At 40.5% G+C, this 21,556-nt stretch overlaps 1 protein-coding gene across 2 annotated transcripts in view; it reads left to right on the top strand.

Moving 5' to 3' along the window:
* Positions 1-18,544, top strand: part of F13A1 (coagulation factor XIII A chain) — a 60,969-nt gene extending 42,425 nt beyond the window's left edge. For both annotated transcript variants that reach the window (XM_027897373.1, XM_027897372.1), the window contains exons 9-15: positions 3,107-3,210; positions 4,014-4,102; positions 4,948-5,101; positions 5,674-5,961; positions 10,047-10,207; positions 13,215-13,351; positions 17,327-18,544. In XM_027897373.1, coding sequence (XP_027753174.1) covers positions 3,107-3,210; positions 4,014-4,102; positions 4,948-5,101; positions 5,674-5,961; positions 10,047-10,207; positions 13,215-13,351; positions 17,327-17,471 — 1,078 coding nt within the window. In that variant the 3' untranslated portion in view covers positions 17,472-18,544. The remainder of the gene's footprint in view (positions 1-3,106; positions 3,211-4,013; positions 4,103-4,947; positions 5,102-5,673; positions 5,962-10,046; positions 10,208-13,214; positions 13,352-17,326) is intronic.
* The last annotated feature ends 3,012 nt before the right edge of the window (positions 18,545-21,556 follow it).

Genomic DNA, 21,556 nt, shown 5'->3' with positions numbered 1-21,556 from the left:
TCCACCCGGTGCATTTATTAGTACATGGTGCACATAACCCTTTGGGCATGACTTAATATATATACCTCTTTTCATTTCTCCTCCGTGTCCTTTCTTTTCATTACTCTGTTACACTCCATGGTAGCTCACATGCTGACTTTTATCGGCTTGTGTCTTAACCTTGATTTTATTTTTAATGTGTATTTTATTTCTTTTTTTTTTTTTTTTTAAGAGGACAAGCTCAAGTTGTTTATAATGTTGGGGATTTTTTTAATGCATTTCTCAGTTTTATTTATAATTTCCTGAAAACTGGAAGAAAAGCACTTTTTCTCTATTAATATATCATTTCTATTGTACTTGTACTCCAGCCTTGTACTTCTGAAGCTGATCTATCTTCAGGTTTTAAATACTCTCAGACTTCAGGGATATTTGGAGCCAGAATTTTTAGTTCAATCAATCTCAGTGTGGGGCTCCCTCTGAATGTTATTTGACATTTATTTATTTTTATTAAAGATCATCTTCTCCCTCAGGATAGGAAACAACACCACCAACAACAAAACACATACACAAAATTACACAGACTTTGCAAAAATTATTTTTATAAAGTTGGCCGGATTTGGGCCCATCAGTGCTGTCTCTGTCCCCTTACTTTGTTCTCCTTGTCTTTCTTAATGATGATATAAAGACACTTATAGAATATTTCTCTTGGATTGGAATCAAGACTCACTCCTACCTTGAGGTCCAAGCAGATCGACATCAGTACCTCAACAGAAACCTGTCTGATGTCATCCCACACCATGGGGGTTCACCCATACCCAAGCCTGTGGAGAAAGCCTTTCTGAGACCTCTGCTTTCCCATTCACTTCCAGATCCCTTTGCTCTAATTTCCCAACAATGTTATCAGTGCCCCTCTTGACCTTAATGCCTGAACCTGTTAGCTAATAAAAGGACAGCAGCTGTTTCCAGCATGTGCCTGTCCCATAAACAGTACAAACTGCCCTTCTTGAACTGTCTTCCAGGCATAAAACCCACCTGGTCATCTTTTATTAATTTCCCCATTGCTTTGTTTAGTCTATTCGTAATTATCTCTGTAAATATTTAATGGTCACTACATTGATCTGTATTGCCATTCTTGCTTTCCTTAATGTCTCAAGCTTGCTGTAGAATACAAGAATTATGGAATCAGTTTAACAAATTATGGTTGTGGAGCCACCTCTTCAGCTATGGTCCCTTCTAAAAAAGAAGTGCTACATTTTGGAGAGGCAAATGTTCCCCTCACCCCTTCTCTCCTTAATGTTCACTGTTTTACAAACAATGTCTTTCTGTCCATTCACATTCGATATCCTAAAGTTTATTTGTTATTTGCATGGCAGCAGACCTAAAGAAATTCCCATCCTGTTGTGTCCAACACTATACCAACAGAAACGAGAAAGAAAGGTTCTATCCCTAAGATGAATATAAAAAAAAAAATACAGAAAAAGCTGCATTGCCTAATTACAGAATTGAATTAGATCTGCCATTTTCCATGTTGTTAAACCCAACCCTTTGCTTTTATCATCCTTCCCTTTTGCTCTTCAGGTTCTTCTTTTGGAGAACACAAAGCCAAAGACACATCTGACTTTGATTCAAAGTAAACCAGTAAAGGCTTCAGGGCGGGGATTGGCTTTCTCACATGTTGGCATAGCAATATTCAAATACTCACCTACCATGAAGTGCCATCCCATCCTCTGGTAGCCCTCAGCAAAGCTCTGTGAGCATGATTCAGCATTGCATACTCTCAGCAGCATCAAAAATTCTCTGCATGTGTGTCATTTTCCTTGAATAATTCCTTTTTCTGTAGTGCTGCTTCATTAACTCTCCTAACTGACAAGTTTTACCCTGATCCAAGCTTTCATTTCCACTTTGAAATGTCTTGTTAGACAAGTCTCATATCCTTCTCACTCTGCTCCATGGCTGGTTTTCACCTATTATTAATGACATGGTCAGAGTTTAACAATCCCCATTTTGGTTGCTAATATCATTGCGTGTACTAGGGGCTATATCAGCAGCTATACAGATGTAATTTTATTCAGAACTGCTGTAGGATATATATAATTTGCAAGCAAAGTTGCCCCTTTCTCTATTCCTTCCTTCTTTTATTTTTTTTGCAGTAATAAAATTCAAAACCTTTCCTGGCTTTACTGCAAGACCTTTTTTTCTAGATTATCTGTTCTTCTTGCTTGTTTTCTCCCTTGAGCACCAGTGCCATTGCAGAAAGTTACAAGATCTGCCTTTCTTTTCTGCTCATCTTCGAAGCATCCTGGGTAGACTGTGATGGTTCTGTGGTGCTTTTTTTTTTCTTTTCCTGAGCACCCAGCCCAGTGACTGCATTTCAAGCCTGAGCACCTAGATGAACTACTCTCAGAATTTCACCTTTCAGCATACTGTTCTGGGCCCTAAAGGCAAGACTTGGCCCACAGTGGTTCTAAGTGGGTTTTATGAAAAGCTGTGTGTTTTAGGACAATGCCCTCATTGTCAAGACACACCAGGAAAACTTTGTAAGGAATACACAGTGAGAATAGTCTTAGAAAGGCTATGCAGGGTCTTTTTCTCAACCAACACGGAACAGCTAAGCATGTTTGTTTTGAGCCATGAAAACTGCTCACTGCATGTCATGGAGTTGAACCTGAAATCTCTTCAGAAGAGCCACCCAAGTTTCTGTCTTAATAATTATAAAGCAGACTATGCTTCACTGGCTTGAAGATTCAAAGTTTGCAGGCAGATTGAAGTGGAGGTGTCTGGCTGGAAAGGGATTCTGGTTTGTGTAGCTCTACATCTACCACAACAGTCTCCAAACACTGGCATATTTTCTGAGATGTTTACATTCAGAACATATTAGAAGAATCAAAAAAGCTTCTTCAATTTGCAGTCAAGAAACTACAATGAAGGATTGTGAATTTCAGATTTTTACCAATAGGTAACAATCTCTTAGACCTGAAAACCTGTTCTCTTACAAGAGTCAACTGTTTTATACTTGAATTGGCAAACTTTGTTACTGAAGAAATGGCAGGGCATAAATACACAGGTTTGTTTTGGTCTGTATGCTTCTGTCCAAGAATTTAATATTTTGGTCCCATCTCTTACTAAGGAATTATCATTGCTGGAATGAAGCTTGGATGACCAGACCTGATCTTCCAGTTGGTTTTGGAGGATGGCAGGTTGTTGATGGGACACCTCAAGAAACCAGTGATGGTAATATTGCTTGAAGTCCTCCTTATAGCTTACTTTCTTATGTTTGGGTTCTTTGTGGCAAACAATGAGCTGATGATAGCTGAGCCAGTGGCCTATATGGCCAGTGACAACATCTTGAACCAGATTAACCACAGTCACCTGTGCTCAGAGCCTTCTACTGATTTGTTTTGACTTCTAAAATAAATCTGTCCTTATTCTAACACTGGTCATGATGCATGGGCACAAAATCATGCATGAGAAAGGCCCTGTTTGCTACAGAAGAGATGTAATCCTGTTGCCAAAGATGGCTTCTAAAATTTTAGAGCATCTATACAAGATCCTGATCAAATAAGTTCTCCTTCATTTTATGCAACCCTAGCTAAACTTCCTGAGCAGACAGTAGGCAGGGAAAAAAAAGTGAAAAGTCACTGCAATTTCTTCCCAGTCCTTAATTTTCCAGACCTTAAAATACACGCTTCGCAAATTTGCAGTGAGATCTTTCTCAGCCTGTGGTGTAACTGAGTCCTCCCAAAATTATCTGCTTTAACCAAAATCAGATATAAGTTTGTTTCAAGCACTTGAGACTTACAGTGGATTTTATGGTGCCATTAAACATACTGAACCCTCAGATTGTTCCAGACTTGAGTCTGTGCTGTCTAGAGGGCTGGTAACAGAAATAAAGCTTCTTGTTTCTTGGTCAGAGTTCCTGTAAACCATTAAAAGAGTAAGCCAAACCCCAAGAATTCCTTTTCTTTCAGAAAATATAGCATTTTGACATGTTTTAACTAATTTAGTATCTGATATTATCTCTTTTCTCCCCATAGGTATGTACAGGTGTGGTCCAGCCTCAGTTCAAGCCATTAAACACGGTCATGTTTGCTTCCAATTTGATGCTCCTTTTGTCTATGCTGAGGTATATACATGAAAATTTTTATTGTAATGAGTGATATCAGTGAGACCAAAGTGAGATAGAAGATAGGGCTTCACCACCATTTATGGATTGAAAAGTTACTTCACATATCCTTCATGTCACAGAACAATCTCATCATTATATTTTGACGTGCAGACCAGTAGGTATGATATGGCTCTAGTGAATGACAGAAATTTCTCTGATCTCTGCTCACCAATGTAATAAGCAGAAAAAGCTACTCTGACACAATTGGAACTGCAGACTATGGTCATTTTTGCTTCTGAGATTCAGCTATGCTGGCAAATGGGTTACTAGCTCTAGCTGCTTAGCTTTGTTCACCACATTCCTTTTGGCTGCTGTGGGTAACGGAGAGCTCACATGGGTAGTTTGACTCACAGATCTGAGAGAGAAATATCTCAGTAAGGAGCTAGAGGGCCTAGTCTGGAGTTTTAACCTCTTGCCTCACCAGAAGTGGTGTGCCCAGAATTGTAGTAGCTTCAGGACAAGCTTCTCTCTAATTGAATTGTATATAGGTTAGGACAGAATAAAGTTATTTTACCTATTAAGCACTCCCCTCTTTATTTCTAAAGCTTTTTCATGCAAGAAATGTGTAATCATGCTCCCCAAAATTGACTTATATCTCTCTAGCCCACTCAAGTTTACACTCTTTGCTGTGGACAGTAAAATGTGTCTTAGCATAGGACTGTTTTAAACATGAAACTTCAGTGTGGGTAACCAATGGACCAACGTGTGTAACCAACATCAAGTCAACGTGTCATTGTTTTGAGGTGAGATGGGCTGACTTCTCTACTTCCATGTATCTGGATCTTTTTCATTTAATTTCTTAGGTGAATAGTGACATCATTTTCTCAAGAATGGAGAAAAATGGAACCCAAGTGATAGAAAAAATTGACACAACCCATATTGGGCAGTTGATTGTGACCAAGGAAGTTGGAGGTGATGGAATGGTGGATATTACTGAGGAGTACAAGTTCCGAGAAGGTAACCTGAAATGGCGTGGGATCATACCAATGTACATGTACCACTGTCAGGCCTTGCACGATGGATTTGCAAACCTCTGGCACTGAGAGTTCTTCATGAGAAGGTGCCAGAGTGCCCTCTGCAACTGTTTATTTGTAAGTCCATCCCAGAAACACTGTAGATGCCTTGATCACAAAGCACAAAGAGAGCACAAACTTTGCCACTCAGAAATGCTTTGGACTGAGTAAGATGTAGTCATGGAGCAACTCAAAGCATTCAAAACAATTCAAGATTTTCTTTTCTGTACACTGTTTAGAGACTTCTTACTCAGGCCAGATGTTTGCAAAAAGTAAATCAATGTAGCCATATTGATAGGAATTCAGCTACATCAATTTGTCCCATATGGCTTAAATACCAACTCACTTGGAAGCTGTGAAGTTCTCCTAATAATAACATTACCCCAGGAAGGTTCCCTCTCCTTACCCAGTCATTTCAGCTACTACAAACTATGGAAGAGGCAACCTTGTGATCAGTAGGTGGGCTAATGAAATATTCCTCTTCCTTTTCTAAATCTGATTTTCATTTATTTCTAGGCTCAGATGAGGAGAGACTGGCTCTTGAGACTGCTGTGATGTATGGCGTTAAAAAGCAAACTACCCGAGACACCACCTATCAGCCACAAACAGATATTGACATGGACTTCCAAGTGCAAAAGGCAGTCCTTGGCAATGACTTTAAAGTGACTATAACTTTCAGGAACAGAAGTCGCAACTCCTACACTGCTACTACCTACCTTTCGGGCAACATAGTGTTTTATACAGGAGTCCCAAAAAGTGAATTCAAGAAACACTCTTTCAGTGCAAAACTGGAACCCTCTTCATGTAAGGCTTGCGTTATTTGTTTTCAAAACTGTTAGCTTTTTTTCTGTCTTGTTAACTGTCACCAATGTTTTTACCTGTGGGTAAGGGTAACTCTAGTGGCTAGGGGTAGGATATTCTATTTGGTATCAGAAGGTCCCACTCCCTGCTCTGGCCCATATATCATGGTCATTCAGGGCTGAGGCTGTTTTCTTCAGGCTGTTGCTCCCTGCATAATGCTCTTTTAAACCAAGCCTCTTGTCTGGGAATTCTTTATTTTTCTTATTTAGTACAAAAGAAAGCAAAGGAGTACAGATTTTAAGCTGCAAGGTGATGTTTTTCGTACCTTTATTCCCCTAGCAGCATCTTAGCAGGTGAAGGAGAAGGTCTGGTTCCACAGGGTTTCATATACAGAGGCAAAGAGTTGGATGTTTCATCCTACCTGGTAGAAGCCGACAAGCTCTGAGTAGATTCAAGTGGATATCTGGCTTTGGAGGACTGGGTGGTTCAAGATTTTGTATTTCAAGAGATCTATAAAGTTTATATATAACTAGAATGTGTCATTATAGAGGAGGGATATCTGGGCAGGAAGAACCTCAAAGGTGAGTTATCTGTACAGAGACAGCATTTACTTTTCTTAGTGCCCTCTAGACTGCAGTAGGGAGATCCTGCCTCCCACTTCTCATCAGAAAAGCGGTTCCTGGCAGACTAGCTCAGGAGGCTGAAGGCAGTATTTTGCACTCCTCAAAGTAGGGAAGAGGGATATTCTCCTTTTTTAATTTGGACGTAACCAATCTATTTCCTGTCAGCTATCAGAGCTCCAGTCAGAAAACAGCAGGGATTGAGGGACATGCTGTACTCCGAAGTGCTACCAAGCAGGTTGGTTGTAGATCCTTGGCTTCTCTAGCGACAAGTGACTGCCAATCACTTGTTCTCCTGACAGGCCTGTGTCCTTGGTCAGTACCTCCAGATCAGCAGAAGTGATTAAAACGTCCTCTTATGGGGCTAAGTCAGAGGATCCTCCACTTGAGTTTGCTGCTGAGACAGTTGGGAGCAATGATTCTTCCCTCTTGACACTGCTACTGGGCAAAAGCAATCTTTCTGAGCACAGCAGGAGTTGGTGGGACTTTGGGAGCCCGAAGGATGGGCCTCCTCATCTGGGTCTGCTGCTGGATCACAGCAACCCTAGGTGAACTCTGACCTTTCTCGTCTGTCTTATTGACCTCATCCCAGCTCAAAAGACACTGTGAGCACTCTTTCCTCAGTTTTCCTCAGAGTTTTGTCTCAGTTAGAAGCCTCCATGGGACCACAGTTCCTGTCATGCCATGAAAAAAATATTCTCTTTCTTACTCACTTTGAGGAACATATTATTTGGAAGCAAAAGTCCACTTTATAGGGATCTACAGGTGAAGCTTATTAAAACATCTACCTCCAGTCTGTAACAAAGCCCTGACAGCTGCTCATTGGTTCTTTCTAACTCCCTGGATCATTTGAAGGGGCTCTGGAAATGGTCATTGGGTTGTTCCAACATAGCCTATCAAAACACAGTGTGAAGGTTTATAGTGGCTTACATCAGTTACTAAATATTTGATCTAAAATACTTCAAAACTTTGGGAGACTTGACCAGGTACACTAAGAAAATAATTTTCAATGGTCCTGGTCTGAATTCTATGCCACTTCTTTGATGAGGAAAAATTCAGTCATCTTGTAGGAGAGGTGCAAACTACACTTTCTGGCTGTGATTTGTGCTTAGTTCCAGAACTTATTTATGTCTGTTCTTGCGTCAAAGGTCTGTGTAAGGTATTATTATCTAAAATACAGCTTCTGCAGTGCTTTGAGGTTCACCTATCTCCTCTTTGCAAGAAATTAAGTGAATAGATGTTTAAGCATCACTGAGCCCCATAATTCATTTTTTCTAAGTTAAGCAAATGGTTTGTAAAAAGCTTCTTGAAATTATACCGTAAACTCTGAATTGAATGATGGTAAGTGAACCCAGCCTGGGGAGAGGCACCTGAGAAAATGGAACATGGATTTTTATGCATATGTACCAAAAGTATGTCCCCATCACTGCTTATGGCCAATGAGGCACTTTTTAAGGTATTCCCACCTTTCAAGATGGAAATTAGCTTATACGTGAGCTACAGCCATTGACTTGTGGGGCACTTTGTCCTGCAACGGGACAAAAACCCCTCACAAATTACACCATCTCTGAAGGTGATACATGAAACTCAAGCATGAATTCTTTCACCTTTGCCTCAGAAAGGAGTTTACACGTTCAGTCAGGAATAGTGTCTGATCAGATGGGCAGTATGAAGGGAGGCAGCATGATTGTTTCCAAGTGCATGAGAACATTCTGTCAGGGGTGTAATGGGAGAATACCTTCTGAGGCACTCAATCAGGATTTGTAGGCTTTGTTCACAGCAAGAAGCGTGAGTGTGTGTATATATATATATGCTTTATACATATATATATATAACAAAAACATTACAATACAATAAAGATGTGTCAAAGGCATTCCTCCAGCACATGCTGCTGAAAGAATGAAGCAAACTAAGTTTTCAAACAGGAAATGAATAAATTATTTTCAGAATAATGATTAAAGGAATAGTGTGGGTTGAAAATCTCTTTGAGGATTTGAATAGCTTAAACCTTCCAGTGCCTTCAAAGGTGCTCTTGCGTCTACTCGGTTATATTTAGTTGTCTCTGTTTTTTTTGAAAGGCAGTAAGGCTCAGTGTTGTGTTTCCCTTGGCTTTCCCAGGTGCAGTAAGTGGTACTGGCAACTTACCAGCACAACCAGTGCTGAGGAAATGAATGTCTATTCTTTTTTTTTTCCTGTGATGATTAAATTTAAACAGAAAAGTTTGTCTTTTCTTCCACTATAAAGTAAACCTCTCTGAGACTGTAACTAATTTGTTTACTTATTTATTTCTCAGATGAGAAATACCTTGCCTGATTTATAATTTACAGTTAAGGGCATTATGGAAAATTCTTTTACACAAGATACAGAGTGAGAGGGAGGGAGCAGGAGCACATCAAGTAAATTTAAGGCTGGCCTAGTAAATCCAGGTCAGGTGGTCACCAAGGGAATAGCTTTGAAACCAAATCAAGGAAGTGGTTTTGATGTGAGCAGATCAGAAGAGTGAAAATGGGTGAATGCCATTTACCCAACTGAGTTCAATTATCTCAGTGTTTACAGTGTATGCCACAACTACAATACAAATAACAGGCAACAGTAATCATCACAGGTAACAGATGGAAGATCTTGATGTGTTTACTAGGGTTATAATGAATGTTTACAGAGACAAGAGCTCCGGGTCTATATATTCTGCCTGGTCACTTCGTTAGCAGGTTTGCTTCTCTGCATCACATTCTCACACCATTGTTGGCCTGGGAATTGCAGTTCAATATAGTTAAAATTAATGATTCCCTGCATATCAACTGTCTAGCCTACAGGGACTTGTATCTTCCAATAATTATTGTCAGGCAGCACGTGAAAGCTCTCTGGAGGGCATGCTGGTGACAGGAAGATCATCTTGCTAAATTTTGCAGGCAAGTCCGGTGTAGAACAAAGGCAGATATCCAGACATGCCCTGGAGAGCAAGAGAGTCTCTCATCTAGCCTGCATGGGCTCACACCCCCCAGTTGCTGTTCTGGTGGCATGCCTGTTCCAGGAAGAGAGGCAAAAGAAGCACAGGAATAAAGTGAAAAAGCAAACATTTACAGGAATGACAGTTGAAAGCTCTTTTAGACCGTTATGCCCAGTAGATATGTATTACCAATCTTCTTCCTCACTTATTTTGCAGTAGTGCCTAGAAACTTTCAACAGGGACCTGAGACCATGCTGAGGGTACCGGGCAGAGGCTGTGTATAAACTCTGCCCTTGCCCCTAGGAGCTCACAACCTAAATGGAAAGAGTTAAAAATTAGAGGGGAAATGGTGAAGTAAAGAAATGAAATTAGTTTGGGGGAAAAAAATCAAAGCCATTCTTTGGGTCATAAACCACCTCTCTTCCAAAGAATTTACATAACCAGCACTGGCCATGATGGGAGAAGCAATCAGTGATTACACTGCTTCAGATGCCTTTTTTCTTTCCTGTTTCTCCCCTCAGCTAGCTCTTTCGATGTTGTGATCAAATCCAGTGAGTACATGAGTGATCTGCTGGAGCAAGCCTCCTTTCATTTCTTTGTGACTGCACGGATCAATGAAACGGGGAAGATTCTGGCCATGCAGAAGGCAACTATCCTGGAAATTCCCACCCTGCGGATCAAGGTAGCTCAAGGTTGTGGTGGAAGTGAGTGACCACCATGCTGCACACAGGCTATTCTCTACAAGGCTGTCACATTGACTTCTGGGATGGGGTAGTGGATGTGTGTGTGTACACATCATGTTAGACTGTCAGTCTAACGTGAACCTTACAAAACAGTGTCTGCCTGCAGTATATGAGGGTTTATAGGTATGCTGTATACTGTACTGAGTATCCCTACATTGAAGGCAGAGGCTGACAGCAGCACTGGTAGTAAAGAGCTGAAATGATCTCAGTGGAGGAAGGAGGGGAAAAGATCTGAAAAAGCTGGAGAAACTCGAAGACTAAGAGAGATAACTCACTGAAGTCACTCAAATCTTTAACTACTTCAAAAGTCTATTATATTTAAAGCAACATAGAACAGAGGCCTCTTGCTGAAGGATGAAGAACACTGCAGTCGAGGTTATTTTGCTTGGAGAGCTTCTGCAGGTATTGTAGAAAGTTTCTCCAAACTTGGATGGGCAGCGTTGATTTGGGACAATGCTTTTAGGATTTCCATGCTTTGCTGCTGCTCTGTGAATGTACTGTCAGTGGTGTTCCCTGAAAGCTGAAGGATTTCTGCATGGTACCTATGAAAATATAGAAGTGTAATGATTGTGATAGGACAAGGAGCCTATATTGTACAGCAAAGACAGGGCTGAGGCTTAGACTTCTCAGTGTATAACCGAGCATCAAAACAAATCACCTTATTTTCAAAAGCACCAAGCATTCTTCTGCTTTGAATGTTGGAAACTCTATCTGCTTTTTTCAAATACTAAAACAAAAAATCAAAACACCTGTTCAGGAAGCATGAAGAGTGATCTTGAAAGAAATCTAAGTTTACTTACCTTTTCCCCTTTACATATTTATTTGAACCAATGTTCAGGTTTCCATGTAATAATGTATGTAGCAATGGCAGCCTCCTGCAGAAAAAGGTTTTTAAAAACATAGATCAAAATTACAGTTAAGTTTGCAAAAAAATCCATTCCATTTCATGGTCTTCAGAAATGTCACAATGTTCTGATCAGATATTTTCAAACAAAATATTTTTGGTCTACTGAACATTCTAGAGAGGAGGTAAACAAGACAGATAAATGATACTTCAAATAACTGTCTTCAATAGCCAAATTTTAAAAGTAGAGAGTCTTTTAAACTCAATATTTAAACAGAACATCTTATACAGCATTTCAAATTTCAGCTTCCAAATAGTTTATCTTCCCTGATGATATGAAGGAAGGATATTTAGTACATAAGCTAGGCTGTTGTCCAATAACCCTGTTTTCTAGTAAAAGTCAGTTTGTCTCTTCACTGTTTTTTTGTGATGTGTGAAGATATGCTGAAATTTTAATAGCTGGACATTTTTAATTGTGTGTGTGCGTATGTATATACCTATAGAGGAAGCTGAACTTTATTGTTTTCTAAAGAAATCTGAGAAAGTTTATCTCCCAAGTTTTCTTGTCAGATTTCTTCATTGAACGTGACTGACAGACCAGATTTCTTAATGTGAGAGTGAGAGAGCAGAATGAAAAAACACCTTTCCCCTCACATCTTTGACACCTTTGATCTTTCTTTGTTGGTCTAAGGAGACTGTCAGAGTTAACAGCTGAGGAAATTACACCACATTCTAATATAGCTTGAGATCAGATTACAAAATAAGCTCTTCAAATACATACTATAGTTCCAGTTGTATGTGTGGGACTTCAAGATGATTTTGAATACCCTCCAAGTACCAGTGCTCTTAAATGGTCAGTTGAAACAAGGAGGATGTAAGATCTCTAATAGGACTAGGACTGATGCCACTGATGTCACTTGCAAATTCAGGTGCCCAAATCCTGTTGAGAGTTTAGCTGTATCCTTTCCTTTACTCCAGTCAATGTATTGGTATTAGGTGCACAGCAATCCCTTAGACTAGAGTCTTTGCAGTTTTTTGCAACTGTCATACTCCTATAAAAGAGCACTTTAAATTTATTGACAAGATATTTGTTCTTCTTAGTTACCTTTCTCAAGACCCTTCAAATCAGCTCATGGACCATGAACTGGGCTGGCAGACCTGCCGGCCACAAGTTGAAAACTCATGCCTGAGCAAAACAAGCATACATATTCTGTGAGAAATGCTGTATTTCCATAGGAAGAAAACCCAAATCCCTATGCATGTAGCCTTTGTTTAAAACCACATTCATTTGGAGATGTTTTCCAGGCAGCTGTACTACTGGCACTGATCCAAAGGGACAGACAGATCCCTTCAGCTATGTACTGTAATACACAAGGAACTCAATGTGATCACTGTTCATTAGTCTCATAGTTTAATGTTTTCCAGTGCAAAATATGTTGCTTTTTTGCTTCCATAGGCGTTTGGAGGAAAACTGGCCCTCATGTCTCTGTAGAGAACATGTGCAGGGTTAGAAACCCTTCAGAGCATGAGAAGAGGTTGCAAAGCAAGGGGAAGATGGGCACAACACTTTTGAGAGGTGCAGGCAATGTAGCCTGGTGTTTCTAATTTAGGATAGTAAGACCTGCCCTTCTCTTCTGGAGCTTATGTCCTGAGCAGATCATACTCTTCAGTGCTGGTGGAGAGTCTGAGCAGACCATGAACTTCAGTGCTTCAGGTCTCTCCACTTCAGTGAGGAGCTTGAGGAGTGGGGCAGCGTTTGGGGAAGAGGCCCCCTCAGCTGGACTCACCCTCTGTTGGACCTCAGCTCCAGAACTGTCAACACGCAGACTTCTGGTTTTCTATGGAAATGAGGGCCTGCCTCCCAACCTGACATGTAGCTTTAGGGAAAATTGCAGTGGGTGGAGAAATGTTCAATGGTACCTGTGAGCCCATGCAACAATTTTCTTCTGACTAGTCTTTTTTGCCTCGTGCTGTTTTATTGGGTGCTCCACTGCGCTTCGTCTGCTGCCTTGCAAGTACTGCGTATATAACCCTACTGATTTCACTATGGGACATTTTATTACTATTAGTTTCTGGAGAATTGTGCTTTCCTTGTCTTGCAGACCAAAGGTGAGCTGGTAGCTGGTAAAGAAATGTCCGTGATTGTGGAATTCACCAATCCTCTGAAACAAACCTTGGAGAACGTCACGCTCCGCCTCGAGGGACCTGGTGTTCTGAGAACAATAAAAAAGGAGTTCAGGTAGGGAAGAAAGCGCAACTAGCTGGGAATTCATCCCCTGCTTACTCACCAGAGGAAGTTCACGAGACATCTAACTAATGCTGTGCTGAGTAATTTAATTCAGACACACTCTCTGTACTTTAAAATTCAATGCACAGGGGAGCTATAGGTCTCAACAGTCAAAAGAAGTCAGGTTGTCCAGAGAAACAGCATTTCTTCTGTTCAGTACCAGGGTTGGAGGAAAGGTAGTGATTGTTGGTAGTTGCTAGTGCAGCTGAAGTTTACTTTTTCACTGTATTACACTATTTTTAGCACTTGACAATAGCACCTACAAGCCGCTATCACAGCAAGAAAGATTTATCCTACACATGAAGTGTTTACTGCCACTCACTCAGTATGTGCAAATCGAGTCCTGTGCTGTTTTTCAAAAAGGACTTTTCTCTGCTCATGTTAATCATGATTATACAAGATGTTCAGGTACCTCAGATGATCTTTTCAAGCTTATGTCAAGACACAAAATGTGCACCGGATGCAAAGTCTGCGGGAATAGCTGTGGCATGTATGTGAGCACACAGCTCCCCCCAATAGCACCACTGCACAGGGCTACCCTGGCACAGAGGAGCATTCCCAGCATAGGGTGCTCCCAGGCCTGAGGAAAAGGAAAACCACCTCCATTTTTCTCAGTCACACCTCATGCTGACACCATGGTACATGTATACTAAGCAAGTTGTTTCCTAAATCCTCTCTCCATTTGAGTTGAGTGTTATAAGCTTAGCATTAGCCAGTTCCAGGGTATATAATGGGGATCCTCGGAAAATTTTGCAGCCATTGCTTAGTCTTGGGCAGCCAAAGCAGTGTTATCTATCATTACCTGAGCTGATGGTCCCCAGGTATGTGCAAAATGATTTTGAAAAATTGCCTGTGTTCAGCAGCTGCATAAATTGTCAGCATCCTCTGCAGCTGGTAGGGGAGGTTTGGGCCTGACTGCATCTGGGACAGGGATAAAAAGATCAAAACCAGTCTCCAGAGTGTAGCTGATAGAAAAATTACTGTGAAAGGGCATCGTACTGTGCTGGCTTTGTGCACGTGGTATGTCACAGGCACTGCTGAACATGACTCAGCATGGTCCACAGGAGTTACACAGGTTGCAGCAGTAGCCTTCACTGCTGCCCAGCTGTGCCAGCCTCCCCTATTGTTCAGCATCCTTCACAATCCAACACCTGATGTGGGCTGTTCTCATCTTCAAGGATGCAAAAATTGTCAGGTGCATCAAAGGCACAGGAGTTAGGAAGAAAAATGACTCATGGAACAGACGTCATTTTCCTTTAAGTCACCATATTTTCCTCTTTTCAGTAATGCCCTTGGCATCATTTAAAATGGAAATGGATCAGCTTAGTCATTTTAAGGTTCTCAGATGAATGTAGGATGCAGGTGATACACACAGAGGACAGAGAAGGGGGCAGTTGTAGTTTATTTAAATAATAATCACATTTGTCTCCATGCGTTCAAAGTGATAAATGGCTCTGGTGTGGTGATGGCTCAGCATATTATGCAGAACCATTCATCACTGAGTTCTCTCCCAGGAAGAATCAGATCAGGGTGGCTTTACTCCATTTGCAAGGAGAACTAAACACATTCTAGGCTTTCCCCACGTTTCCTCCACTTCCCTGTTTATCAGGGACTGTCACATATGGGATATGGCTTATTCTAGTTCTTTGAAGGGATAAGATTTTGACCTCTCTGTATTTTTAAGGTAGCTTTTCTGTATCACCTGTGTGACTCCACAAAACATGTTTCGTGTGATCCAGCAGATACAACATTATTCTGGGAATGTAGTGGCCTGGGGACTTCAGTTTTGGCCATTCATAAAATCTATATGTAGACACAGATATTAATATTTAGCTATTAGCCTCAGACGGATGAGGAGCATGACTTATGAAAAAGCCTTTGGCAGCAGCAATTCCTACACGGGGCATAGTCTTCGCATGACAAATGAGAACTAACCAGGCTGTGATAGATAGTGTTAAAAGGATTATAGCCAAGCATGCTTTCACACAAGCAGGTAAGTCAATTTGGGTGTTTCTACATACCAAAGCCCAGCTAGTATTAACATTTGTAGAGAGAAGCAAGTTTTTTTAGAAATAGGACAGCAGAGAGACAGGAAAAGGTGGGTTTGGTTTCCCAGCACAGCTGTTGTCTTCCTGCACACATACACACACACACTCATATATATATATATATATATATATATATATATACACACAGATGATAGCACCATAAAACAAGGATGGAAATACTACCTCTCTCACTGAAGCACTGTAAAGATGCAGCCCAAAAACCGTCATCCACAGAAAATCTGGCCCCCCACAACTTCTTGAGAAGTGCAGTCAGCACAGTAGATCTGTGTAATATCATCTTCACTTTCCATACAGATAATCCCTTGCAGATACTTCCCATACAGATAATCCCTTGCAGATACTTCCCATAAACTCTACACTTTAAAAGGTATTTAACCTTCTGCAGCAATTGAAGTCATTGCATTATCATGCTACCATTTTACTCAGCATCTGGTGGATGCAGGCAGGCCAGCCAAGGCAAACACAATCTCTCTCATTAATAACAAAGATAGAAAGATACCTTCTGGAAGCAATCTGCACATGCTCTTACCAAAAATATGATCTTCCTCTGCTTTTTTTCCTAAAACTGGGTACATACCCTAAGGTACCTATGGGCATATATGTGAAATGCAGTGCACTGCCATGCAGAGATACCTAAGCTAACCTCCAAAGAGCTAGAATGCCTCGTTTCACCAGGGGTAGACTTGCACTGAGACAAATATTCAGGTGAGAGGATTCCAGGCTAGCTCATTTAGAGCTAATTAAGGTTTCTTGTCATGTGGCAGCTTGTGCTAAGACTGGGAAGACATTCCTGTCCTGACCCTGGCATAGGACATGGAACCTGAGAATCAAATCCTATCAGATGAGAATTTTAAACAGTGACTGAAGTATACACTTACTTTTCTCTCACTTTGTTCTGTTGTTTGCAGAATACTATAGCTGTATAAGATAAGAAGACTGCCTAAATTTATAATCCTCTTATTTAATGATGAGGAAAAGAACATTCATTTTAATAAATAGCTCCCCACTACACTACCTTCTGCACTGGTTCCTTTGGAGCAGTTGTATCCTGACACCTCCCAAACACAATCGATCAATCAATATCAGCCTTCAAAATCCTCACACAGAACGTAGTGAAGGCACTGAGAACACACAAAAACCCAATACTTGAGGCTCTCCGTACATCTTAATTGTAGCAAAAAATTGAAAATCAAGAGCAGTGCAGAATACAGTTGCTTTAAAGTATGAGTTATCAAGAGTCATACATAACGGAAAATGTAAAATGCAAGAGCAACTGTGAAGAGCAGGACTCCCAAGAACACTTTTACTTACTTGTATGGACATGAAGGAGTCATCTGAAGTGGCCAGTAAGGAGATCTGCTGATGTTACAAGTGGGGCAGGGGGGTTCAGAGTAGAAGCTGGCAGAGGGGTTCAGCATCTCATCAGCACCGCATCAGGCTTGCATGGGAATGCCCTAGACACTTCATAAAAGGACTTGTTTAACCATGTAAGGAATCAGCAACAGGTTATAGGCTATAATAGACAGGACAAATGGAATTATAAAGTAGAAAAAATATATGCTAGATATAAAGAAGGTCATTCTGAAGGTGGAGAGACAGGAAGTGACAGGAGGCAGAAGAAAATGGATTAATTTTGGAAATTTAAAATTAGCCTGGAGGAAAGGCCAGAAAAGGCTTTGACAGAGTCAGTTATTAGAGGAATGGAATATAGAGGGAGTAATTTATAGAACATTTATGAGACTGAGTGAAACATAAAAAATTTGGGACATGTTATACTATCCACCTTCAGCTTCTCTGTTGTATAGTCTTTTGAGAACATTGGCCGACTGATCACAATATTATGACTTTTTTTCTACAGGAGTATCCCAATGAATTCTACATTGACCTGGGAAGTAAAATGCATCCCAATGCGACCAGGGTTACGAAAGCTGATTGCAAGCCTGAATTGTGATGCTTTGAGGCATGTGTATGGTGAGCTGAATGTCCAGATTCAGAAACCATGAACCAAGGTGCTGCCTTCTTCTCCCATTTAGCTGTATCTCAAAAATATTATGGTAGGGGCGTGGCAGAGGAAGAGGTGTAGATTCGATTAGTGTTATTTTGGTCATCCTTGCGCTGAAAAAAAATTGATTTGGAAAACTAATTGGCAAGACTGGGGAGAACATGAAAAAAGCACCTGGATAATGAAGGATTTAAAATCAGATACATGTAATTAAGGCAATTCTAGGCCACGTTATCCCTATAGTTCACTTGTATTTATGGTCTTTTGCATTAATGCTTCAAGGAAATTTGAAAAGCTCCGTTCAACTCCATTCAGGTTTTAATTAAGGCCTGATATTTCACTGAAAAGGGAATAAAAGGAAAAAAAAAGAACCCAGTATTATAAATTCTTAGACTGAATTACACAACATTATGGTAGATCATTCAGGCTGCAATAGAAACAGGTATTTCTAGCTAAAGGGTCTGCTTTATCTTACAGTGTAATAATGTTCTGGTTCATGGAGAGCTGACTTTATTGGAAGCATCTCAGGATGTGTTATCTCCAGAATATTCTCAGCCTCTTGTTTCCTCTTGCAGCTTCCCTCTGCTTTTTCTCCTACTCTTTCATGTGTACAGGCACCCACACATACTCACTTCTGTATTCCATACCCTCATCCCACCCTGTGTGCTGTTGATATGCTGTTTCTCTTCTTTGCTTGGTGAAAATCCCTGTTTAGAATTCATCACACCAAACTTGCATTTCCTGGTGTATCACATCTCTTGTGTATGATGTGTTCTCCCTTCTTCACCTTTTTCTGTCTTTTTCCCTCTCCTGAAACCACCCTTTAAACCCATTTTCCACATGTGTGTGTATTGGGAGTGTTCATCACCCCAGAGGAATTCAGGCTGGTAAATGGGGTGAAGATGAAAGGGGTGGAGGGGGAAGCCTGAGAGTCTTTTCCTGCTAGTCCCACAGTCCTGACAAATATCTTGCACTGGAGCTGGGGGCGAGTTTAGACTAAAAATCTGGAGATGAGTTTAGACAAAAAAGTGCCTGAAAGTTCCCAGGAATCATAGCTGCTTCAGAGTGAAGTCCTGTAACCACATCAGAAACTTTGCAATGTCAAAGCTTCCCATATAAGTCATCTGGGATAGAAGGGACTGTTGGAAGTTCAAGGTGACAATCTATATTAAGTAATTAAGCAGTTTTACCAGGGTCTACATCATCTAATAAAATTATCCATTTGCTCTTGCATATAAACCTGCTTTCCATTCCAGACATTTTATAAATACAGTGTAATAAGAATTTAAAATAAAGTGTGTCTGATTGCACTTGTGTCTTTTGTTCTGTATTTTGATAAAATACTTCTTCTACCTAGTAACACTATAGACACCAGCTGCTGCATTTTAATTGTAAAAGTTAGAAAATTCACTTCTAAACCATGCTAATAAAATGCCTTTTTTGCTGCTAATAAGAAAAACCTGTATTTACTTAAATGAAAAAAAAAATAAATTACAGGCTCAGTTTAACTATTTTCCTTTGGTTTTCCTTCCATTTCAACAACTGCATTGGAGAAGGTGACAGTTTCCAGAGCACATCACTAGTGCCAGCAAAGAGAATCCCCAGATTTCTCTGGAAATTGCTTTAACAGGTCAGAGCCCATTAAGAGGCCAGTTTGCCCCAAGGAAACCTTACCTACATCCCAATTCTAAGGTATGCTTCTCCCAGCTAAATATTTCAAGGCACTTCACTAACAGACATTAAGCTGAAAGACATTTGCCAAGAGATGGGAAGTATTTTTATTTATAGTTTATAGAGGGGTATATTGAAACAAAAAGAAGTGATGGCTGGGAATGGAGATCAGGGATGTCAATAGACCTTGGCATCACTAGCCCGCTCACTCTGTAAAGAGTAGCTCACAAAAACCTAAGGACAAAATAAGGATAGCCTCTAAGATTTCAGCCACTCATCAGCATGGGCTGTCGCATGAATCATGAGCAAAACGTGACTGAAGAATCAGTGAGTGCTGTAATTGCACTTTATGTACACATAGGACATAATCAATCAATAATAAGGTCAGATTGGCAACCTCAGATCTGGAAGAACTCCGAACGTGAAAAAGTTTCTGATTTCAAACTCTTCAGCTGAGGGTCTTTTATGAGTGGGCCAAACTTGTGTCTTTAGCACAACCATCACATCTCAGAGATGCACTGGGGAGGAAATAGTCCAAAACCAACCTCCCTTCCTCCACTGATCCCACAGTCCAGCAGCTCAGAGAAGCCAAATACAAACAAAAGTCTGTGTGCATTCCTGAAAGCACACTTCATTTGTTACCAACTTGTTACACCCAAGCTGCAGGGCAGTTGCTTCAGAACCCATCAGTTTCTGGCATTTAAAATCTTGATGTGATCAAAAAGAAGCACATCTTACAAGCACAACTAGGAAGAATATATTGTTACTCTTGCTAAAAATAGTCTAATCAAAGAATTGTTATTAGCTGAAATAATTAGGATAGAACTGTACTTTTATTACAATGATACTAACATGTACAGCTGAAATTATATCAAGTAAAACTGGTACACGTAAACTTTCTAGCATACTCCTCTTTCTCTGCCTTTTTGTGCACCACTACACTGCCCGTGATGTGCTGTGGGTTGGGGCCTGTGTAACAGCAAGTCATCAGTGTCCCAGGTCCTCCACCAAACAGAGTGATGTTACTGAGGAGTTTGTCTTCCTCTTCACTGAAGTAAGCACAACAGACAATTTCTTCTTCCTCACCCTATGATACATCAGAGGTCATTTTTACATGCTTTCTAGTACACTCCACATCTTGTTCTTTTTTTATTGATTCAGCTACACAGTAGTTCCAAGTTTGCTGGATGTGATGCAATTTACATGTGTTGTGTATACGTTGTTTGTTCTCCTTTGTTACTTCTAGGATTTGTCCTACCTACCTGCTAATGTTGCACCCTTTGACAACTAATAATTAACCACTGGTGAGCTATTTGTATCCCGAAGCCTCCAGCATCATCCAACACCTGCACTGCCTGTTATCACACCATCCTAGTGAACCTTCATGCAGCATTTTATTTTGGGATCATAAATAGTTCAGTCTACACAGAATAACTGCTTGTTATTACTGTCTACTAGTTACAAAAAGGACATACAACAACAAACATTTTACCATGCAATTGGATAAAGCAATGTAAAAATTAAAGTCAGTAGTAGATACCAGGTGATTAGATAATTGCTAGTGACTGATACTACCAGTGATAATTGGTTTGAACTGAAACTAATCAATAAATGCTCTGCCAAATGGGTGACATGCTTGGCCCCTCCCAATTTTCTGCTGCTCGGGACCTTAGTTCCTGCTATACCCTTTCCTCAGCATATTGCTTTCATGTTTGTCCTTGTTTTTCCCCAGGAGGAGGCTGTGGCTGCTGGTGCTACCCTCTGAATTTGAGTGATGGCACAAGAGAGGAAGGTGACCAGATCAGAGGGTGTGGGAACACTGTCAGAGCTTGTTCAGACCAAAATGAATAGCCCTGTTATGAAGGAGGAAAGTCAAAAGTATACTGTGAGTGTTGATGGAAAGAGAGGGATTGTTTTGTATATTGGAGTTGGCATGATAGCTGGTAATGAGTAAGGATGAGATATGCATGTTAAAGAAATGTATATTGGAGTTGTATCTGTAAAGCAAGACAATGACTGAGAGAAGGTGAGAGGTGAAAGATTTACTCAGTGCTTAAAGGTAAAGTTTAAAAGCTTGAGTTGAGTATTGAAGAAAAAAAACAACGACTGCAAGCTAAAGAGGGAAAAGATGGCCAAAATGAGGCCAAGGAAAGATTCCTGGTGGAGAGAGGTGGGAGGCAGAGAAAGCTTTAAGAGAGACTGCTGAGGCTTTTGTGCTGAGAGGTGTGATACAGGGGACATCCACACGGTGATGGAGGAGGAAGAATGAGCTGTCAACTAGGTAACTATTTTGCTTATTGCTGCATGAGCTGTGAGTTATGAATTAGAGAACTGTGAGTTGGAGACATCATGAATTACACGATGAATCAGTGAATTATGCTACAGGATCATCTTGGTTGGGCACAAATGCAATGT

The sequence above is a fragment of the Empidonax traillii genome, unplaced genomic scaffold (assembly GCF_003031625.1).
Source record: "Empidonax traillii isolate 1590-97213 ecotype Southwest subspecies unplaced genomic scaffold, ASM303162v1 scaffold537:size946161, whole genome shotgun sequence".
Classification (NCBI taxonomy): domain Eukaryota; kingdom Metazoa; phylum Chordata; class Aves; order Passeriformes; family Tyrannidae; genus Empidonax; species Empidonax traillii.
Note: the sequence above shows the minus strand (reverse complement) of the source record. Positions and strands in the feature narration are given on the sequence as shown.